The sequence below is a fragment of the Trachemys scripta genome, chromosome 2 (genome assembly GCF_013100865.1).
Source record: "Trachemys scripta elegans isolate TJP31775 chromosome 2, CAS_Tse_1.0, whole genome shotgun sequence".
NCBI lineage: Eukaryota > Metazoa > Chordata > Testudines > Emydidae > Trachemys > Trachemys scripta.
This window is the reverse complement of record NC_048299.1, coordinates 93,607,748-93,631,936: the sequence shown is the minus strand read 5'-3', so window position 1 is coordinate 93,631,936 and position 24,189 is coordinate 93,607,748. Positions and strand designations below refer to the sequence as shown.

The following is a 24,189-nucleotide window of genomic DNA, read 5'->3' as shown; positions in this document are numbered from 1 at the left end:
TATCTATCTATCTATACACACACACACAGTATAAGTTTTAAATAAACAATTTTATACTGTACACAGCAATGATCATTGTGAAGCTTGGTTGAGGTGGTGAAGTCAGAGGGTGGGATATTTCCCAGGGAATGCCTTACTGCTAAATGATGAACTAGCACTTAGCTGAGCCCTCAAGGGTTAACACATTGTTAATGTAGCCTCACACTCTACAGGCAACACGAATGGAAGGAGGAGACACAGCATGGCAGAGAGAGACAGAGACACACACCATGTGTGCGTGTGAGAGAGAGAGAGAGGGAAAAACAGAGACACACACTGTGTCTGTGAGAAAGAGAGACGTGCATTGCCCCTTTAAGTACGCTGCCCACACTCTAAGTACATTGCCTTTTTAAGTAGATCAGCAAGTTGAGACAGCAGCTCTTGCCAGGAAGCTCCTTCCATCCTGAGCCCTATCGTTCCCCCTCCCCCCCCTCTGTGGAGATGGGGTACAGGAGCAGGGGGCAGGAGCAGGGGACACCCTGACATTAGCACCTCTCTTCTCCTCCCTCACTCCCTGCACAGCAAGCAGGAGGCTCCTGGGAGCAGCTCCAAGGCAGAGGGCAGGAGTAGCACACAGCAGTGGGGGGAGGGACAGCTGAACTGCCCGTCAATTGATAGCCTGCTGGGCAGCTGCTGCAGAGGGAACTTAGGATAGCTGATAGGGGGTCTGCCGGCCCACCCTGGTTCCAAGACCCCATCAGCTAGCTCCAACGGGCTGCTCTTTCTGCAAGCAGTGGACAAAGCAGGTGGCTGCAAAACAACGTTATAAGGGAGCATTGCGCAACTTTAAACAAGCATGTTCTCTAATTGATCAGCAACGTAACAACGTTAATCGGGACGACGTTAAGTGAGGAGTTACTGTAGTTAGTTGTCTCAGCCCTTAGTGACCAGTTTCCATGGGTATGTCTACACTACGGGATTAATCCGAATTTAGATAATTCGGATTTGAAAAACAGGTTGTATAAAGTCGAAATGAATGCGGCCACACTAAGCACATTACTTCGGTGGTGTGCATCCAAGTACCGGGGCTAGCGTCGATTTCTGCACCGTTGCACTGTGGGTAGCAATTCCATAGCTATCCCATAGTTCCCGCAGTCTCCCGCGCCCATTGGGATTGTGGGTTAAGATCCCAGTGCCTGATGGGACAAAAAACATCGTCGCAGGTGGTTCTGGGTACAGCCTCACCTCCTCCCTCCCTCCTCCCTCCCTCCCTGCATGAAAGCAACGGACGGCAGACAACCATTTTCGCGCCTTTTTTCCTGGGTGGGTGAACACTGCAGACTCCATACCACGGCAAGCATGGAGCCCGCTGAGCTCAAGACAGCAGTCATGAATATTGTAAACACCTCGCGCGTTCTCGTGGAGTTTATGCTCAGCCAGGACCAGAAAAACGAGGCGAGGAGGCAGCGGCGGCGGCAGCGCAGCGACAAGCATGATGAGGACATGGACACGGACACGGATACAGAATTCAGTGAAACCACAGGCCCCGGTGCTTTGGAGATCATGTTGTTAATGGGGCAGATTCTATCCATGGAACGTCGATTCTGGGCAAGGGAAACAAGCACAGACTGGTGGGACCGCATAGTGTTGCAGGTCTGGGACGATTCCCAGTGGCTGCGGAACTTTCGCATGCGTAAGGGCACTTTCATGGAACTTTGTGACTTGCTGTCCCCTGCCCTGAAACGCCAGAATACCAAGATGAGAGCAGCCCTCACAGTTGAGAAGCGCGTGGCGATAGCCCTGTGGAAGCTTGCAACGCCAGACAGCTACCGGTCAGTCGGGAATCAATTTGGAGTGGGCAAATCTACTGTGGGGGCTGCTGTGATGCAAGTAGCCAAAGCAATCACTCAGGTGCTGCTACGAAAGTTTGTGACTCTGGGAAATGTGCAGGCTATAGTGGATGGTTTTGCTGCAATGGGATTCCCTAACTGTGGTGGGGCAATAGACGGAACCCATATCCCTATCTTGGCACCGGAGCACCAAGCCACCGAGTACATAAACCGCAAGGGGTACTTTTCAATGGTGCTGCAAGCACTTGTGGATCACAAGGGACGTTTCACCAACATCAACGCGGGCTGGGCGGGAAGGGTTCATGACGCTCGCGTCTTCAGGAACACTACTCTGTTTAAAGGGCTGCAGCAAGGGACTTACTTTCCGGACCAGAAAATAACCGTTGGAGATGTTGAAATGCCCATAGTTATTCTTGGGGACCCAGCCTACCCCTTAATGCCATGGCTTATGAAGCCATACACAGACAGCCTGGACAGGAGTCAGGAGCTGTTTAACTACAGGCTAAGCAAGTGCAGAATGGTGGTAGAATGTGCATTTGGCCGTTTAAAAGGTCGCTGGAGATCATTATTGACTCGCTCTGACCTCAGCCAAAGAAATCTCCCCATTGTTATTTCTGCTTGCTGTGTGCTCCACAATCTCTGTGAAAGTAAGGGGGAGACCTTTATGGCGGGGTGGGAGGCTGAGGCAAATCGCCTGGCTGCTGATTACGCGCAGCCAGACACCAGGGCGATTAGAAGATCACACCATGAAGCGCTGTGCATCAGAGAAGCTTTAAAAACCAGTTTTATGGCTGGCCAGGCTACAGTGTGAAATATCTGTTTGTTTCTCCTTCATGAAAACCCGCCCCCTTTATTGACTGATTTTCTGTAAGGAACCCATCCTGCCCCTTCCCCCAGCTTTCTTTCAAACCAAATAAAGTCACTATCATTTAAAAATCATTTATTCTTTATTAATAGATTAGAAAAAGAGGGAGGGAACCCGGGTGGTATTTGGGAGGAGGATTGCTGGGAAGGAAAAAGCCACGAAGAAAAGGTTAAAAAAATGACAGCCTTTTGCTTGGGCTGTCTACTGGGGTGGAATGGGAAGGTGTACGGAGCCTCCCCCCCCCCCGAGTTCTTACACGTCTGGGTGAGGAGGATACGGAACATGGGGAGGGGGGAGGGTGGAACAGGGGCTGAAGCGGCAGTCTGTTTTCCAGCAGCCGTTCCTGAACCTCCACCAGACGCCGGAGCAGCCCCAGCGTTGCATCCTTCATCCTCTGGTCTTCCTGCCACCACCTCTCATCTCGAGCGTCTCTCCTCTCCTCACGTTGGTCCCTCCTCTCCTCACGTTGGTCCCTCCTCTCCTCACGTTCACTGACTTCTTTCCTATACTTTGAAATTGTTTCCTTCCACTCATTCACATGAGCTCTGTCACTGCGGCTGGATTCCATAATTTCAGAAAACATCTCCTCTCGCGTTCTCTTCTTACGACGCCTTATCTGTGATAACCTTCGGGATGGAGGAGGGAGGCTTGAGGAATTTGCAGCTGCTGTAGGGAGGGGAAAAAAGAGAGAATTGTTTTAAAAGCTACATTTTGCAGAACAATGCTTATACTCTTTCACGGTGACCAACACTGTTCACATTACATAGCACATGTGATTTCTGTGCAAGGTCGCATTTTGCCTCTTAATGCTGAGTGCCTGTGGCTTTGCTGCTAGAGATCACAGGTCTGGGCAACAGAATTCGGCTTGCATGCGGCCATGGTAAGCTTCTGCGCCCTCCTTTCCCACATACCAAGCATAGCTTGTAGAGTGCTGCAGAAGCCTGGCCAATCTCAGCCAGTGGGGGGGGGGCAGTGTGGGGGGGCTTGTCTGGGCCCCTTCAGGCAAGTAGAGTGCTGTGGTTTTTCTGTTAACATTCAGCAGCACCAGAAAACAAACTAACCACCCCCCCCTCTCGCCATGAATTCTCTGGGATGATCGCTGTACCCCTCCCCCCCCACCGCGTGGCTGTTATCAGGTAGATCCCTGCAAGCCACCAACCAAAAAACCCCCCGCCCCCCCCCCCCTCCCGCCATGAATTCTCTGGGATGATCACGGTACCCCTCTCCCCCACCGCGTGGCTGGTAACAGGGAAGATCCCTGCTAGCCAAACGCGAAAAACTCAGGGCCAATTTCCCATCTGCGCTTGGCTAACTGCAGGGAAGGATTTATTTTCCGCCACAGGCAAACAGCCCAGTAGGAACGGCCACCTCTGTCCCCTTAATTAAGTTCCCGTATTTCAACCAGGTTACCAGGAGTGATATCACTCTCCTGAGGATTACACAACAAGATAAAGAACGGATGTTGCTTGAATGCCAGCAAACACCGGGACCATACGCTGCCAGGCTTTGTCAGGCAATGATACCAGATTACTTGCTGCAAGCATGGCATGGTCAAGTGTCCTACCATGGAGGAGGGAATAAGGATGCACTGCCCAGAAACCTTCTAGCAAGGCTTTCGGAGTACCTCCAGGAGAGCTTCATGGAGATGTCCCTGGAGGATTTCCGCTCCATCCCCATACACGTTAACAGACTTTTCCAGTAGCTACAGACTTTTCCAGTAGCTGAACTGACCGCGAATGCAAAGTCAGGCAAAGTAATCATTAAAAACCGTTTGCTTTTAAAACAAGTTTTATATTTTAAAAGGTAAACTCACCTGAGGTCCCTTCCATGGGGTCAGAGTCTTGGGTACTGGCTTGGGCGGCTTGGGAGGGTACTTCAGTCAGGGTGATAAAAAGATCCTGGCTGTTGGGGAGAATGGAGTGCTGTGTGCTCTCTGCAAGCTCATCCTCCTCCTCCTCCTCCTCTACCCCATCGGCAGAATCCTCAGGCGTCGCTGATGAAACTATCCCCGACCCAGAATCCACGAACACAGGTGGGGTAGTGGTGGCAGCCCCCCCTAGAATTGCATGCAGCTCGGCGTAGAAGCGGCATGTCCGCGGCTCTGACACGGAGCGACCGTTTGCCTCCTTTGTTTTTTGATAGGCTTGTCTGAGCTCCTTGACTTTCACGCGGCACTGATCTGAGTCCCTATTGTGGCCTCTCTCCATCATGCCCTTGGAGATTTTTTCAAAAGTTTTTGCATTTCGTCTTTTAGAACGAAGTTCTGCAAGCACTGAATCCTCTCCCCATACAGCGATCAGATCCAGTACCTCCCTCACGGTCCATGCTGGTGCTCTTTTTCGATTATCAGCCTGCATGGTTACCTGTGCTGATGAGCTATCTGTGGTCACCTGTGCTCTCCACGCTGGGCAAACAGGAAATGGAATTCAAATGTTCGCGGGGCTTTTCCTGTCTACCTGGCCAGTGCATCCGAGTTTAGATTGCTGTCCAGAGCGGTCACAATGATGCACTGTGGGATAGCTCCCGGAGGCCAATATCATCGAATTGCGGCCACACTAACCCTAATTCGAATTGCTAAAATCGATTTTGGCACTACTCCGCTCGTCGGGGTGGAGTACAGAAATCGATTTAAAGGGCCCTTTACATCGAAATAAATAGCGTCGTTGTGTGGACGGTTGCAGGGTTAATTTGAATTAAAGCTGATAAATCCGAATTAAAGTCGTAGTGTAGACCAGGCCCATGTCTCAGACAATCTTGTGCATAATCTCAGTAGAGAGTTGATAGATTGAATAGGCATGGGAACTGAATGTAACAAAAAAACAAATCTCCTGCTGTACCTGTTCTTAGGATGAACAGGACACGTCAGTCCCCACAGCTGTCCTACTGCATCCTTCTCTAAGTGCTAAGTTCACAGAACACGCCTGCTAAAAACTAACCCTCATTCCCTTAGGGTGAAACTCACAACAGAGCACCCAAAGAACCCACTTTAGGGTTAAGTGGAAATATGGACTGGGACAGGCTGGCTTCCTGAAGGTGTTTGTTGTATTGTAATTGAAAGCAAACTGTACTGTACTCTGTCTTCAAATGTTCATGTCTCCAGTGTTAACATTTGTTTTAAAAAGGTTCATTGCACACCATTATATGCTAAAGGAGCTACATCACGAGAAAAATCAATAGTAGGAAATTGTAACTTTGAATTGATGATACAACTGAGTAGTTATGCCAGAGTAATTTATTTAAGAAAACCACACTGTATTTTATTATAAAATGACTTCTAAAGTGATTTTTTTAATTGTATAAAAAGGCATTTTACTCTTTATGTTAAAGTTTGAAAGTGAGTTAGTAAAGGGCCCAGTCCCAGTTCTGCAAACACTTCAGACTCAACATGATGCTCATTTTTTGAAGCTACGTCCTGAGGGGTGGGCCTTGTCTTCTAATCACCTGTTCCCTGAGGCCAACATTCAGTGACCAAACTGTATAAAGGAAAGACTGAACTATTCCTGGGTGTTCTTGTTCTGAATCTGAGATAGTTACAAATTTGTAACTACAGGGAAAACCACTTGTGGATTTTGAAGAACTGACACCTGTAAGACCCCAGGCTGGAGTTGGGGTGACCTCTGGAAAGCTTTTTAGCATGCATGTAGGTTCGTTTATTGTTTAAATATGTTCTCTCTTTCTTTCTCTATTCTTTCACCTTACGAATAAATGTGCGTGCTTTTAGAGAGTTGTGTCATAATTTGCAACTGCTGGCAATTATAGCTGTTCGTAGCCTTCGGAGAGAAAGAAAAGCTTACAATTCCTCAGTACACATACTGGACTCCCTTTACAGTCCGGGATCATTCTTTCACTGTTCAAAGTCTTTTTCCTCCAGATGCTCCTTCAGGTGTTGAGATGGCATGGAGTGGGGGAGAGAAGCCACATGATGATATCATTCTCCCTCTTTTATACTTTCTTCCAGCTGTTAGAAAGATCCTTGCTGTGATGTGGGGGCCAGGCAGTCTCCATTGGTCAAGCAGTTTCCTTTGCATATGTGCCTTCTCTAAGGAGCCTCTGTGATAGTGGTTTGTGTGTTGATGAGCCATTAATGAGCGTCTGGCCAATGATGGCTACTCCTTTGTTGTAACTGAAAGGCTGGCCGTGGGTGTTCCCAACCTCACAACATATTGCAGTAACACATATAGCAATACTTCATAATTTCACATATAACTATAGTACATACAATCCAATAGGATATTAATGTTCAATAGATCAAGACATTTAAAATGATACCTCACAAGGCATACTTTGTACAAAACATATCATAATTATAGGACAGTGGTGAATATGAGGGTTCCAGGGTGCTGCTTTGAGGTATAGACTGTCACATAGAACAGGGTTTACAGCTGAGACTCCCAGGCAGAGAGAGTTGCACCCCTGCAGGCCAATTTTAGATGACTATCTCTGAGAGAGGCAGTGGGGCTTAGCAGCTCCCCTGGGCTACCTTAGGCAAGGAGCCACCAGTTTTTTTGTGAATCCCGTTCTGAGGTGCCTCTCTCTCCCCATTCATTGTATAGGAAGCCTAGATGCCTAACCCTGATTTTGTGAATCCCAGTGCTTTTCCAGACACCTAAAAGATAGACATGGTGATGCTCATTTAAGTTACTTTGTGAATCTAACCCATAGCGTGTGTCTTTTGCATCCTCCACGAATGCTGTACCCTTTCAAAGATTTTCCTCCTTTGTTTGTTTTTGTATGTTTTGGGGGAAGAGAAGAAAGGAGAAGTTATCATAATCTTGTGGTTGGGCACTCAGGCAGTTTGGTGCTCCGTGCGGGGGATTCTGAAGCCTTACTCTATTCCAGCCCCCAATGGTGTTTCTAGGGAGAGGCAGTGGCCTGGGGTTTTGGTGGTTAATTTTCAGCCAGAGTTCCCAGGCCTCTCAGGCAGGCATGTCTAGCTTTGAGATAATTAGGTGAAGCTGAATCCATTTGAAGTCAACATTTTAAAAAGATTTATTTTGCCCAGAGGAGAGAGACCTATGTAGCAGTTGTATTGATCAGAAGCCAAATCAGTGTGTTCTAGGGACACAACAAAGCTACTTGTTTTGGTTTGTACTTGTTTCTTGAGTTTATTGTTTGTAAAATTCCATGGATGGAAATTCAACTAGCAAGGGTTTCTTAGTATCAATCTGGGTTAAACCAGAATCTCTGGGGTAAATTGCTACCTGGAGAGGATTTGTTTTGTTTCTATTTCTCTTGTAGTTCTGTTCCTAGCCCCTCAATATGTCTCTTGAAACATCTATGTTTCAATGTTATGAAATGTTTAATGGTTAGAAAAACACAGCAGCTAGTAATTAGTGTAAGGAATTAAAGCATAAGAAAACAGGTGATCATAAATGACAGTTTTGCCCACATTAAAACCTCTGGACTGTGTGTGGTGTTTGAGCAAGGTTAATTATAAAGCAGCTAATGATCTATGGAAGTTCATAGAAGTAAATGTGAGATATCATATGATGCTCTTCATAACAACTGTTTTTCCTTCTAATTAATATACCTAGGCTGAGTAGCAAACTAAATTGCTAGCAGCTTTATTGAACAGGTGTTCTTTGTCTGAATAGAACAAACCAGGAGTCTAATCCTATTTCCACTGAAGTGAATGAGCCTGATTCTCTTCTCACTTACACTTGTGTTGAAGTCAGTAGGGCTACACTGATGAGAATGAGAGGATCAGGTGTAGAGAGTTTTGTTATTGACATCAGTGAGTGTGCAGGAGTATTACCTAAAACATGGGGTGTCCTGCTCAAGTATACAGGAGTCTTGGGTAAAACTAGACAGCCTAGGGGATTGCCATTTTCCCTGAGAACAGGTTGGCTTTGCTTTTGTTGGGAACACTGGTGGCTGTTTGAAAGAGGGTAGATCTATGCTGAATGCTGTGTAGAAGAGTATTACTTTCAGCCCCTGCTAAAAAAACAACTTTCAGTTATTAAGAACAATGATGGCAAATAACTATTAAGTCTTTAAAGAAAAAAATCTAATATAACCAGTACAGAAGATTTTTATGAGCTTTAATCATGTGGGAACTTTAAAGAAGATGTTGTTCTGTTAAGTGGGAGAAAATTTTCCTGATGTGGTGCTAAATTTCTTTAAGGACCTTTTTAAAATTAATTTTAAGTTTTAAGCCAGTGAGTGAATTTACTTATACATCCTTTGAAAAATTATGCTGACCTGAAGAGAAAGTTACAAAATGGCCCAATCCCTACTTAACTTCAAAACTAACTTCAGCTTTCTCTGTGGAACAGTAACCAGCACTTTCATAATGCTATCTTGCCTTTTCATCTCTCTTGCTATCTGATCTAAATTTACAAGATTTTAGTAAGGGGGAAAACTATTTTCTTCAAAACCCTTAAATGATACTTTGTATAGCACAGTTAAAGTTTCATTATGCATCTTAAAATAATAATGGCGTTTACAAATCTGTTTGCACTTAAAAGGTATACTGGGGAGAAACCAACCCAATTAAGGTAAAATAAATACCCTAAAATCTCCATTCCTCTGTTGTTTACAGCAAAGACAATGAGACTTTAGGAGAGATGCTTTTAAGAATTTAAATTAAATTCTTATGGATCTTAGACATTCATTTATTATTTTTAGGAGATAATGTTTCCAAACTCTCAGGCATAGATAATTTTAGGAGTACTTACCACTGGTAAGTGTGTGCGTTTTTTTTTTTAAATAAAAAGGGAACCATAATAATAGAAAATCAGTAATAACGTAAAAAAGAAACCACCTGAAAAACCAAATGAGCAGTTGCCAATATTAATACAGTGTGTCCTCTTCTCCATAGGTATTTAGAGAGAAAATAAACCCAGCATCTCATGCAATGCATCTGAGCACACCACAGCAGGAAGAAGATTAACCAAACTGACTTTATTCAATATATTTCTAGTGTACTAAATCACTAGGAGAATGAAAGCCAAATTAAATGGATTTTCATGTAACTTTTATTTGATTAGCTATTTTTTTATGTGTGTGGGTGCAATGTATGGAACAGATTCCTGAGTGCTAAATTGGGCAACAAATTATCTTTAGTGGCTGCCAGCCCACAAAAGCTCAAAAGGCTTCATGACATCTGAAGGTGCAGAGGGCTAATTCAGATCCCTTGGGGGAGATTTAAAACTTTCTATGTGCTGCTTGCCAACATAGAAGCTCACTCTTAGGCCTTTTGTGGTTTCCCTCTCCCATCAAGTAATCCATTATTCTTTCAAGCCAATGCAAGCGAGATATTATGTTGCATTCCACTTGCTTATAATGTCTTACAACACTTGAATAAAAGAACAAATTCTGCTAAATGTGTGACACCCTGAAACTATTATTGCTGTTAACAAAGGAACAAGATCCTAAGAGACTAGATGATATGGTATAATGAATTGGCTTTTAAGCTGTTTTGTTGATGGCAATGTATTTAAATTTAAAAGAGAGAGAGAGATTTAGAGCCAATCCTTCTTAAAATATGCATGCACAGCTCCTTCTGAACTCCATCTGGGAGTTGCATGTGTCCATGTAAAGGTGTAGTATTTGCCCCTTAGAACAGAGAGGACACCAGTTTATTAGATTTGTAGCATGTTCAGATAGGGGCTTGCTTAGTTAGTATTAATTTTGGATGTAGACTACTTCATAATCTTGTTTCTTTTCCTTTGAGAGAAGAATATTCCTCCTCCATTTATTTTTTAATTTAAGAAAATAAGATGCCTTAATTTTTCATTTTACTGTTCATTGCTTTTCTTTCAGCTTCTTGCCTGATTACATCAGCGGCGACTTTGATTCCATTAGGCCTGAAGTCAAGGAATACTACAAGGTCAAGGTAAATTAAATCCCTTTAATGTATTTGCACTGGTTTTTGTTAAAGCACCATGGGACCCAACTCATTAGTGAGAAATCCTTACCACCTACTGATCATCCTCAATTCCTCTTGGCTTCTGAGGAATTTGACCAGGCCTTGTGTTATATGAGTGGCTCAATACAATTTAATAAGTAATAATGTATAGAAGAAACAAAGCGACTTTGATGCAGTTGGCTTTTAGTTGGGAATTTGCAGCATTACCTCAATATGGTAGAGATGTGTAGAGATTTTCCTGGCAAGAAACTATTGTGAACTTTCTGAAAGTCTGAGTTTGAAAGACTGTAGTTTTTCCTAACTAATTTTTACTTCCTGATCTCAATCTCCTATGATTTATATGTAGCGGGGCACCCACATAAGAGCTACAGATATTTTCAGAAATGTGATTTTTCATGGGCTATAATTGTATCCTTCAAGTAACAAACAGTATGTAAAGACTTTTTTGCTGCTGCTTTCTTGATCACATATTGAAACAGTGAGTCCTGCACTGACTAGCTCTGCACTTGACTAATACAGACTTCAGTGGGATTTATGGACAGATCCCTGCATACCTTAATTTGTAGCTAATGCAGCCAGCACATTTTCCACCAACACAGTTAATGTTAACCTTTTCCCTTTTCCTAGGTCTTTGCCTTGGCTATTGATTAAACTCCCCTTTATATTTAGAGTCACCACATCATGTTTAGAATCACTATTCTTAAACTATTGTACATTAGAGAGAATGGTGAGTGAGGTAAAATCTTTTATTGGACTGCACATAACATTTTAGCAGTCTGTCTGGGACTTTGTGTTCTGAGTCTTACCCTCAGGCCTAAGAAAACTGACCTTTTGGAGTAACATCTGTGAATTTGCAGAACTCTGCTTATGAGCACTGCAGGTACTAGTTACAAACATGCTAAATGACTGTATGTTCCTCATGAGGTGGGTAACTTAGCCTCAGAAACTCACAGATCTGATATTTCTTCTTTGGGTTTCAGCTGTGTAGGAGAACATACAGAACGATGCTCCTACTGAGACTGAAATAGAAAATAGCTAATGGCCCAATTCTCCTCTGCTAGTTCAGCTGTAATATGCTACCACTCCAGGCCCAACGCGAGTACTTGCTTAAGGCACAATGGATGTAAGGTGCTTTGTTGGCATTGTTTTCTGATCTAAGAACTCCCATCTGATCATGAGTTTTCATGTGTTGTGTTCCTAAGACCTAGAGTTTCCATCTTCTAACAATTTGTGAATCTGATCCAGATTCAGTAACTAAATTAATTCCTAAGAGCTCATGCTTAATTGGTTAATGTTTGCAAAGTGAAGTTTTAAAAAATGTTGTTTGTGCTAATTATTAGTGTTTATCTGACTCATGTTGCCTAAGTAAACTGCTGATTTCAAAGTGTAGTGGGCGATCAGGCTTGAAGAGTGCCACCACAGAGAACATTTGACTTAATAGTTGGTTGTACATTGTGCTGTAAATTACACATTGGTAAGTGGGTGTAGTTTACATGTCAATGGATTCAAACAAGGGACTGCTGTAATGTAGTGATGGGGTTGGTGAGGGAGAACTAGTAGGAGGGTATTAGAAGGTGTATGCTAGATCAGGGGTGTTGCATTTTTTTATGCCAGTTCCTTTTCCTGTTAAAATTTATATGATAAAAGGGATGTTTTAAGCACTTAGAGGATATTAAGGTTTATAAGGAATAGCCAACATAGGTTGGTTTAGCATGGTTTGTTCTTGACAAATCTATTTCCTTCTGTGACAGAGTTACTGGCCTATTGGATGGGGGGAGTAGTAGATATGATCTATCTTGATTTGAGTAAAGTTTTTGACACAGACCAATATGACATTCTCCTAAGCAAACTAGGAAAATGTGGTCTTGATTAAATTTCTATAAGGTGTGTGCACATCTGTTTGAAATACTGTACTCAGAGTAGTTATCAATGGTTCATTGTCAGTCTGGGAGGATGTATTTAGTGGAGTCCCTCAGAGACCAATCCTGGGTCTGAAACTAGTCAATATTTTCAATAATGACTTGGATAATGGTATGGAGACTAAAATTTGTGGATGGTATCAAACTGGGAGGGGTTGCAAGCACTTGAGAGGACAGGATTAGAATTCAAAACACCCTTGACAAACTGGAGAACAATCTGAAATCAAGAAGATGAAATCCAATAAGTGTAAATTACTTCACTAAGGAAGGAAAAATCAAATGTACAGCTACAAAATGGGGAATAACTGGTTAGGTGGTGGTCATGCTGAAAACAATTTGTGGGTTGGTGGATCACAAATTGAATGAGCTAAACCGTGTGATGCAGTTGAAAAAAGGCTAATATAATTCTGGGGTGTATTCACAGGTGTGTCATATATAAGATATGGGAGGTAATTGTCCTGTTCTACTTTGTACTGATGAGGCCTCAGCTGGACTACTGTGTCCAATTCTAGGTGCTATACTTTAAGAAAGATGTGGATAAATTGGAGAGAAGTACATAGGAAAGCAACAAAAAATGACAAAAGGTTTAAAAAAACCTGGGTGTGTTTAGTCATGAGAAGAGAAAAGAAAATGAGGGCGGGGGGGAAGGATCTTATAACAGTTTACAAATGTATTAAGGGATGTTATCAAGAGGACTGATCAATTGTTTTACATGTTCACTGAATATAGGACCAGAAGTAATGGGCTTAATCTGCAGCAATGGAGATTTAGGTTAGATATTGGGGGAAAAAACTTTCTCACTATAAGGGTAGTTAAGCTCTGGAATAGGCTTCTAAGGAAGGTTGTGAACTCCCTGTCATTGGAGATTTTTAAGAACAGGTTGGACAAACACTTGTCAGGCATGCTCTAAGTGTATTAGGTCCTGTGTCGCCACAGGGGTGGCTGGACCTGATGACCTCTCAAGGTCCCTTCGAGCCCTACATTTCTGTGATTCTGGACTTAGTCCACTCTGAATTTGGTCCTATGTACCATTCAACTCTGAAAAGAGTGTCTGTAAGCCTATAACTTTGTATTTGTGATATAAAGATCGCAAGTAGTTCAATGTGATTGTACAACTCTAACTGAGGGCATAATCTAACCTGAAGAATCTGTACTATTGGTGGTAGTGCCTGAGCCAGAAAAGACACCGTTCGACTTGAGACCCTGTTGGGGTGTGCTTGGCTGGAGGAAAGAAACTTTTTTTTTAAACTGAAATAATTTGGTCTGAAATACAGATGTAAACATGGAAGTAAATGTATGAAATTTTTCTGTTGGGGGCAAAAAAGGAGGATTTGGCTAGTACTCCACACCGTTGTCTCCTACTGCAACATTTGGGCTAGTAAAGGACTAGCAGTAGTTTACTCAGTTCCTATAGCCATCTAATTTTGTTTTCAGTCTGTAATATACAGTACACCTATGAATCACATAAAAATAGATGATGCCTAGCCAGATACGTGGGGACAGGTCCTCAGCTGGTGTATAATGGCAGTTTCCTTTTTAAATCAGTGGAGCTATACTGATCTGACTTCAGTGAAGCTAGGCTGAATTATACCAGCTAAGGCTCTGCACCCCTATATGTAGGGCCCTACCAAATTCACAATCCATTTTGGCCAATTTCATGGTCATAGGATTCTGAAAATCGTAAATTTCATTATTTCAGCTATTTAAATCTGAAATTTCACGGTGTTGTAATTGTAGGAGTCCTGACCCAAAAAGGAGCTTGTGACCCCTCACAAATTATTGGGGGTGGAGGGGATTGCGGTAGTGCTACCCTTATTTCTGCACTGGTGCTGCCTTCAGAGCTGGGCAGCTGGAGAGTGGTGGCTGCTAGCTAGGAGCCCAGCTCTGAAGGCAGAGCCGCCACCAGCAGCAGCGCAGAAGTAAGGATGGCATGGTATGGTATTGCCACCCTTACTTCTGTGCTGCTGCCTGCAGAGTTGAGCCCTCAGTCAGCAGCCACCACTCTCTTGTGCTGCTGCCTTCAGAGCTGGGTGGCCACAATAAGGGTGGCATGGTGTGGTATCGCCACCCTTACTTCTGCGCTGCTGCTGGCAGGGTTCTGCCTTCAGAGCTAGGCACCCAGCCAACAGTTGCTGCTCTCCAGCCACCACTCTTCTGCTTCTACTGAAGGCAGCGCAGAAGTAAGGGTAGCAATACTACGCCCCCCCCCCCCCCAAAAAAATTTTTTGCCCCCCCCCCCCCCCCTCCCCCACAACTCCCTTTTGGTCAGGACCCCCAGTTTGAGAAACGCTGGTCTCCCCCGTGAAATCCCTATAGTACAGGGTAGAAGCATACAAAAGACCAGATTTCAGTCCGTGACACTTTTTTTCCCCACCCCCATGGCCATGAATTTCCTAGGGCCCTGCCTATATATGCTCCACCGCCTTCCCCTCTCCCCCCCATTTTTTGGTTTGGTTTGATTTGGGGTGGTTTTTTGGACGTTTAAACAGGGGGACAACTGCTACAAAAATAATTGATCTTTAACTTTCCCCTTCCTTTGAGCTCAGCTTCTACAGCATAGAATAAGAGACTGGGATAAACAAGATATCAAGGCATGTAGATAAATTGTTAAATGAAACATTTATATTTGGAAACCGAGTGAACGATTTTTCACTTTTTCACTTTCACTTTTTCACTTTTTCATTGCAAATGGGAAAATGGAGCAACTTTTGTTGCTCTGCATAGATGGATAAAATTGTGAAAAATCCACACCCCTGAGCGACGCAGTTATACCAGCCCTAAAACCCCTGGTGTAGACAGCGCTATGTTGATGAGAGGGTTGCTAGTCTCAACATAGTTATCGCCTCTCGTGGAGGTGAATTAACTATGCTAATGGGGCGGGGGGAGCTGTCCGATTTAGCATAGTCGTGTTTTCACTGAAGCACTACATAGGCACAGCTGCGCCGCTGTGCTCATTTTGAGGGTAGACATGCCCTTGGGCAACTGTATGGGTTCATGTGGAGCAAAGTTAGGCCACCACCTGAGGGGTTGGAAAATCCCACCCTATGTGCTCATCAGATTCTAAATGGCGGAAAAGTTTGTATGATATTTAATTTATATATCATACGCTCTTGATATACTTGCTAGATAAAGGGTGAGTTGTGTTCAAATATTTGACACAATTTGTTACGGACCTTCATTCTGCTAATTTACACCAGCAAGTAAGTGTTCATATTTGTGAAACTAAAGCTACATTTCTCTCTGGTTTTATAAATGTATTTTATAGTTCATTTAATTTTCACTTATGCATAAAATGTCATTGTGTCAAACCCTACTTTTTAAAGCAGCATTGATTGACTGAGAGAAATGCATTACTTTTGAAGTGTCTGAATAAAAGGAGTTAGTTGTTAAAGCTTAAATGTGAAATTAATCATCTCATAAAATATACTCATTTGCAAGTAGTTGTCACAGGATGTATCACCCTGCTGGTTAAGAGGAAGTATTGAAGCCCACATATGACGTTAAGTATGATATAAAATATACTGATCTGGAAGCAGTTTTGTCAAGGTGCAAGAGACAGTTATGGGCCTGATTTTTCCCATCACACTATTTTCATACTAAGTCCACTGACCTCAGTGAGTTTACTCCTTATTTACCAGATGTAAATGAGAAGAGAATAGGTCCATTTGCTTCATTATGACATTAATGTTATAGGAAATACGGTATCCCTTGGTATATTCCGAAAGTCAAAAGGGTTTAAATGGAACAGGTAAGCTCCTTCAGAATCCTTAGGTTGATTTGTTGTCATGCTCATAGGCAAGCCACATTATGTGAGGATTATACAGCAACACCTTCCTTTCTCTTTTAGCAGGCTCAGCAATGTTATGTCATGTGTTACAGGGCAGTCATTTAAATCAGGGTGGGGGGGGGGAAATCAATGTGTTTAAATCAAGTTGCAATTTATTAAAACAGATTTTAATTTAAATTATATTTTTCTTTTGTAATCTATTCACTTCAAATTTAATGTTGACAACCTATATGAAGGCCTAAATTTACTATAATGTATTAAAATGTAAATTAAACTTAAAAAAAATTCAAGCAGTAAACATTTTTAAAGAAAGTCAAACCACTGAGCTGGTGGAAGTCACTGGCCACATACCAAGAACCAATTTGAAATGCTAAACCAGCTTTTGACAGCAGTAGCCTCTTACGCAGGTGCAGAGAGAATATTTTCTTTATTTATGTTTGTTCAAGCAGTTCAATGATTAGTTCATTCAAAATTGAGAAACTGATGGGGAGTTGAAAAAACAGTAACGCTTGTTTTCCTCTTCTAACCTATGAATAAAAATTAGGTGTGAGAAGATGAGATCTACTAGTTCTTAAAATTTTGAAGGACATGGTGGTTGGAAACATTCAGTTCACTAATTACCAATGATACTTCCTTTGTTTAATAAATCAGTTTTGAATACAAATGAGTTTTGTTACACTTTTCTTCTTATGTATACAGCACATATACGGTAGCTTTATATAACTAATGAAAATTTTTTAAAATGCTGTATTTTGTGCATTTTAACTGAATTTCATTTTCTATCCAAATTAATTTTTACTCATGATTTGTATTAAACTTTATCTAGTAAATAAGAAACGAGCCACCATTTTCTAATATAATAAATGTTACATTTATTCAAATTCTTAATTTTTTTTATGTTAAGCTATATAAATTGCTTAAAAGTGATCTTCTATATCTTTCTGGTTAGCAAAAAGCGACACCTTTAGTATAAGGACTATATGTAATTATAAATCACCATGTTTTAATATTTACCAACAAATGAAAATAAAACTTTTGACATTTGCACATTTTAGTTTTTTTTCCAAAGAAGACTAAATCAAGTATTTACATCAAGACTTCCTGCATACTGATGTAAATCACTTTGATTTAAATCAGTGCTCCCTGATTTAAATAAGTTCATAAAACAACTTATTTTGGTTTATCTTCTCTAGATGTGACATGTAGTAGTGGATGAAGAGGTGTGAGAACAAAGCCACTTGATTGAGAAGTTTAACAGGATATTAATTGTGTACTGGATGATTATAAATGTGAAGCACAGACGATGGGTTAGGAGCGCTTTGTTTTGGGGACAGGACCGAACAGAACAAACATATTTATTGCCGAATAAAAAGCTCAACCTGAGCTTTATTTTTCTATGCTACAGTCTTGGTTTTGCTAGTTCAGTAGTGAAGAAGGCTGCCTAAAATCATTCAACTTTTACATTAAAAAAATTATTTCAAGCCTGCCCCCCCCCCCTTATTTAAGCATTCAATATCTTTAAAATTGGACAAAATTACCCTGCAACTGTCAAATAATTCTTTTTGGAATACTATATCTCTCTTCCCCTTTTAATTAGGATTTGCTGTATATAATATCTGAGGTGGACAGGAATTTAATATATCCTTCACTACTCCTGCCCCTCTGATTATTAAAATGTATGAAACGGCACTAACTTCATCATATTGTGTGATCCCATAATAAAAGCCTAAGCTATCTTTTCCATTGGCCTGCATAGTTTAACATATCTAGGGGAAAAGATACCAAACATGGAGAGGACATGTGGTGATACTGGGATCCACACTTAATGCCTAAAACCAGAAAGCCCAATCCAGTCCCCATTGAAATCAACAGGAGAGGTTTGCCATTGATTTCTGTGGGCATTAGTTCAAATCTGTGATCAGACACTATAAATATATGCATTTATAGGTCCAGTATCTCTTTTAATTGATGATTTAGAGGCTTGTTTTCCCTATTTTTTTTAAAGCCCTTGAGAACTGCTTATTTTTACAGAGAGGCTACCACTGCAAAACTTTCCTTTCTAATAACTCTTCAGTTGCTTCCACATCTGGCATTCCTGTTACATTTCCTGATTTTTACTGTTCATCAAGGTTGTGTTAATGCTAAATGCATACGGTGTTGACAAAGAGTATTCCCTGCCAATGTATTTATTAGGTTCAGGAACATTGCCTCAGTATTACAAATATGTTAATGTGTATGTTTACATTCTACACTGAAGTGTTTTGCTCAGCTATAAATGTGTTTCTGTTTGCTCACTAAGTGCTACATGTGTCGATTAGAGGCTGAAAATGCTTGTAGTCAGGAGAAGTGAACAGTTATCCCCCCATGTTAACTGATGAAAATTAGTTATGTTATCAGTTTTAACATGTATATTAAAGGTTATAAATATCTCATATCTATTCTCATGTATTTCTTTTTCTAAATCTTAAATTTTATGACTGGGTACAGGATAAAACTGAATCCTGAGGAATTTAACTGGGTCATTAAAATTAATTAATTTAAAAGAATATTTTTAAAAGTAAATATGGTTTGCATTTAGGACATAATTCTTCCCTCACATTGAATTTTGAGAGGGAGAATTGTTTGACCCTCTAATAGTACGGAGCTGTTTTTTTTCCATACATGTACCTATAAAAGCCACTGTAGTAAATTCTCCTCCTTAAGAGGCGGTAACTAGGTCAACAGAAGAATTCTGGTTATCTAGCGCCATCTATCCAAGGACTTAGGTCGGCTTAACTGTGTCACTCAGGAGGGTGGATTTTTTAATCTAATTTTCTAGTGTAGACCAGCCCTAAATCTGTCACCACACGGCACCACAAACTTTCATCCATTCATAAACTGGACTCAAATAGAAATGTAATTTAGGTTTGGAAGAACATTCTTAATGCCTTCCTGGTTCCTCCTCCAATCTCTAACTGTGCTGGCCATATACTAATGTTGATTTGTGGTTTTCCTGCTAGTGATATCCCAGAGAGCTCAGCCTTTCTGGGAAAGCTCAAGTTTCATGTCCTTTTTGATTTCTTGGACATGCTTCTGTTCTGTCACGCTTTCAAAAAGATACCACTGCTGCTTTTGGGGATGGCACTTTGTGAAGCCTCCCCTCAAATAATGATGGGAAGGCTGCTGAAAACAGCTGCCTGGGGTGTGAGGAAAGTGTGGGACCTTCCCTTTAGAGATACCTGACACAGTTGGCAGATGGCTGCTGCCAGATCTTATGGCACAGCTCTACTACAGCAGAGATTGGATCTAGGGAATGATAGTAGGTTAGTGTGTCTAACTGGATGTATCTGAACTTTAGGGGTATCCAGAGTTTCCTCACCACAGAGAGCTGCCCAGCCAACCCGGTACGTCAGTTTTATAGCAAAAATCATAGTCCTGTGTAACCAAGCCTTAAATAACTCTTTTTATAAAAACCCTCCATTAACAGGTATTCATTTAAGGGGGGCTTACTATATTAATATAATATTAGTTTGTCAAGTAAATTAAATATTTTTATGACAAGATAATTCCATTCTTCACAGGGCAAATTGTATACACAATTTAGATTTCTGTGACTAGGTTGATTATATGCCATGTAATTATTCAGCAGAAGCCAAAGTATTTGCTATGTTAACAACTATAGCAGTTATGCCACTAATACATTTTTCTATTTTGAAACAATATTTTTCAGATCTTGTTGGGATCAAGTTTTCTAACAAGTGGTAAAAGATGACTTAGGTTATGTTGGTCTTCTGTGGAAGCCTAATGGAAGTAGTATTGTACCCTTCCAGAAATGTCAGAAATTATCAAGAGCTATTGTGATGGGTAGGCAATTTTGTAGAAGTTTGACTGCGAAGGATGAACTAACCCAAACAAACCAATAGTGGCCTGCTAAAGGTTTGCTCAAATGATTTTTTTTTTTTAAGCTCCCCGAGTAGAACAAAGTAACATATGTCTTTTTTAAATGTGTAATTACTTTGTTTCACTCTAAAATAAGATTATTATTAGTTCCCTAAGATCATGAGTATGAACTGCACCGATTCTGTTTTCTCTGCCAGAGTGAATGACAATAAAGATAGGAAGTATTAGCTATTCTTTACAAACAGCCAAGTCCGGAGGTTTGCATACATGGCTATAAGGACAAATAGAGTAAGCCCCAAAGCATAAGCAAGCTCTGTACCTGTCCAACAGATCTCAGGTATGTGAGGCTGTATGGATGCAGGAGATCTCTCTGGATACTTGTCCTGGTTCCTCTCCCTCCTTTTACTGAGCTAAACTGCAGTAGCCTTTCTAGTTCGTTAAACTGTCAGTTGAGGACAACTTGTAGAGTAAGTTCCTTTATGACTGGTTGTATGTCTGCTCTTCTCTCTCTACCAGCCACCATGAGGGTGGACTTTTGACTTCTCTTGCTGATAGTTCCATTTCACAGCCAAAATATTTTAGTGTACCTGGGCAACTAAAACCAGGCAAGCCACCAATATTTCAATTACAGGACAAGCAGTGTTAGTGTAGCGGGGTGGTCACCCTGCTCCGGTCCTGAAAGGGTAAAAGCAGCCCTGGAGAGGGCTGCAGCAGGGTAAAAGGGATTAAGAATGGCTGGGGAAGCTGAGTGGGTAGCTGACCACAGCTGTGGCTGGCTTAATGAGGGCTCAGCTGGCACTTATAAGAGGGCTGTGGGCCAGAAGCCAAGAGACAGTCTCGCTCTGCCTGTAGAGAGAGAAGGACCTGGATTGGGGGTTGCTGCGGTGGGCAGAACCCCTGGGTGGAACACAGGGGGCAAGCGGGACATCGGCCAGCAGAGGGTGCTCCGGAGCTGGAAAAGCTATTTCCCAGGACGACCAGCAGGAGGCACTGCGCTGGTGAGACGCCGCACCGCTACAGTTAGATTTAAATTTCTTGATTACTTCTCATGGCTTTAACATTTGCATACATTGAACAGTGCTGTATTGAATACTGTCATTGTTGCAGTCTGCAACTTTATGTCCATACAGGAAGTATGGTGAACAATCTATAATGAGTCTTTTATTTCCCTTATGCCATAATATTATTAAAACATATCCTTCCAATATAGTACACTTCTGCACATTTGAGGCAATGTCTTCAAAATCAGGACTTTAAATTTGTACTTCTGAGACCTAATCGAGGGTGGGATTTTCATAAACACCTAAGTGATTGGGGAGTATATGTTGCATTGAAAGGAATTGCAACATGCTCCTAAGTCACTTAGGTGCTTTTGAACATACTGCTTGTTGGTTTCTAAATAAATGTGCTGTTTGTCAAAAGTGGTGATGACCCAACAATTCCCAATGAAGTCAGTCAGACCACTTACTCAGGAGCCTAATTTAGGCTCCTCTTTTTGAAAATATTGAAAATTCTCTGTCTTGCAGGACACTTTCTGCCCTGCAGAGTGAATATCCTAAAATAAGAGTGAGTTTCTGTCAAATAGACACTTCCTTTACATGCAGTATTGGTGGAATTTTAGGACTCCGGGCTTATGTTACCACTTTTTAGATGCATTTTTTTTTAATTTCCACGTACTATTGAAACCTCTATTTTTAACCATCCCCTCCCAAGCTAGTGTCTATATTTCTAAAAGGGATAAGGCAGAATAATTACCTATTCCAATGCAGAAAAGACTTGTAGTAGATAGATGGATACAACTGCATGAATATTCCCTAAAATAAAAATTTGGTTCATTCTTGTTATTTGTTGGAACTTCTTTTAAGGAAAAGAAATGGAGTCAAATTCTAAATCCAGAGTAACTCCATTGAGATTCAGCTTGTTTTGAAGTCAATGAGAGACTCTTCATTTACTCTGGAATCAGGCCCTTATGCTGATATAACTGAGACTACTTCAGTTGGAGTTGGGTGCCAGTCCACCTCTGGGTCTTCTAAAAACTCCAGCCTTAATTCTTCCTTTTTTTAGATGGTGCTACTAACTTATTTTAAATGTGCTTTCTCCAAAGAAGCAAAGGATCATGCACCTCTTTAACAATAATTTACATAACAAAACTGTTCATAGTTCAACCAAAAACTACACTGATTATTTTATTGCTAAATTATGAGGTCAGAAGGTCAAAATAAAATTATGGTCAAAATTATGGTTCCTGTATAACACACTCCATCAGACTTCCCTAAATGTATTCCTGTTTGAACTAGAGAATATATTTTTAAAAAAATCTAATCTTGATTTCAAAATTTCCAGTAATGAAGAATCTACCAGAACCCTTGATAAGCTGTTTCAATAGGTAATTACTCTCATTATTAGACAAATTTAGACTATAAATAAGGTGCAAATTTTTATCTTCAGCTTCCAGCCATTGAATCTTGTATACCTTTGTCTGCTAGATTGAAAAAGCCTCTATCAAATTTCTTTTCTCCATGTAGGTCCTTACAGACTGTCATCAAGTCATCACCCCGTAATCTTCTCTATTAAACTACATAGATTGAGCTCCCTCAGTCAGTAACTAAAGTATATTTTTCTAATCATTGAATCATTCTTGTGGTTCTTCTCTGAACCCTCTCCTGTTAACAATGTCCTTCTTGAATTGTGGACACTAGAACTGGATACAGTATTCTAGTAGCAATGGCACCATTGCCATATACAGAGGTTATGGTACCTTCCCACCGCTACTTGATATTCCCGTTTGTACATCCAAGGACTATATTAGCACTTCTGGACACAGTATTGCATGGGGAGCTCACATTCAGCTGATTATCCACATGACCCCCAAATCTTTTTCGGGTCACTTGTTTCTCATGTTAGAGTTTTTAATCCTATAAATATAGCCTATATTTGTTTTTAGATGTATGACTTTACAGTTAGCTGTATTAATGCATATTGTTTGCATCTACCCAGCATACTGAGTGATCCCCGATCTTATTCTTCAACTCTGGGTTAAATATAGGTAGGGCCCTACCAATTTCATGGCCATGGAAAAATGTGTCACGGACCATGAAATCTGATATTTTTTTTTATTTTTTTTTTTCCCCTGTGATGCTGGGAGCCTGGGGCTCCTAGCTGCTAGTTTGGCTGGACTGGGGAGGGACAGGAATTGTCCTTCCACTGCACAGCCACTCTTGGTGGGGAGATCAGACCCACCTCAAGAGGCAGTGCAGAAATGAGGGTGGTACACCCTCACTTCTGCAGTGGGGCAGCCGAGGAGCTGGGATCCTGGTTTCCACCCCTCCCTTACCTGGGGCTCCTGCCGCAGCTCGGGGTATGGAGCTCAGGGCTTCCTCTCCGCAGTGGCTCCAGCTAGGGCTGGAGGCTTCTGTTCCCAGCGGCTGCAGCCAGGGGAGCCTGGGCTCTGGGTGTCTGCCTCCCTCCGCAGCTTCTGCCACGGCTCCAGGCACAGAGCTCAGGGCTTCCTCCCGCAGCGTCTCCTACCAGGGCTGGGGGCTTCTGCTCCTGGCAGCTGCAGCTGGGGCTGCCTGGACTCGGAGCTTGCACCCACCACTGATCCAGCTGGGGCTTGGGGCAGTCTGGGTTTGAGGTTTCCACCCCTTGTGTCTCCAGCCAGGGATCAGGGCTTCAGTCGGGTTCAGTGCACCTGGGCTCGCGGTTTCATCCCTCATGGCTCCTGAAGCGAGGGTGGCAATCTTGGGACCTCAGCTCCACAATAACTTTGCAACCCCCTGTTCCCACCTCCATGATCCCATTTTGGGTCAGGACCCCTCATGGTTAGAACAGCCGTGATTATTTCAGATATAAACCATTGAAATCGTGAAAGTGACCAACTTGAAAATTGACCAGAATGGACCATGAATTTGGTAGGGTCCTCAATATAGGGTTGTTTTTCAGTCCAAGGTGAAAGTGTTTTCTCCCTTCCTCCCCTTGATAAATAGTCTAGAAAAAAGTAAAGACCATATTGCTTTAGAAGATGCTTCTTCCTGAGAGTT

At 41.9% G+C, this 24,189-nt stretch overlaps 1 protein-coding gene across 5 annotated transcripts in view; it reads left to right on the top strand.

The window, feature by feature from the left end:
• TPK1 (thiamin pyrophosphokinase 1) overlaps window positions 1–24,189 on the top strand; it is a 495,971-nt gene that overhangs the window by 219,711 nt on the left and 252,071 nt on the right. For all 5 annotated transcript variants that reach the window (XM_034761276.1, XM_034761275.1, XM_034761279.1 and 2 more), the window contains one exon: window positions 10,459–10,531. In XM_034761276.1, the coding sequence (XP_034617167.1) occupies window positions 10,459–10,531 (73 nt within the window). The remainder of the gene's footprint in view (window positions 1–10,458; window positions 10,532–24,189) is intronic.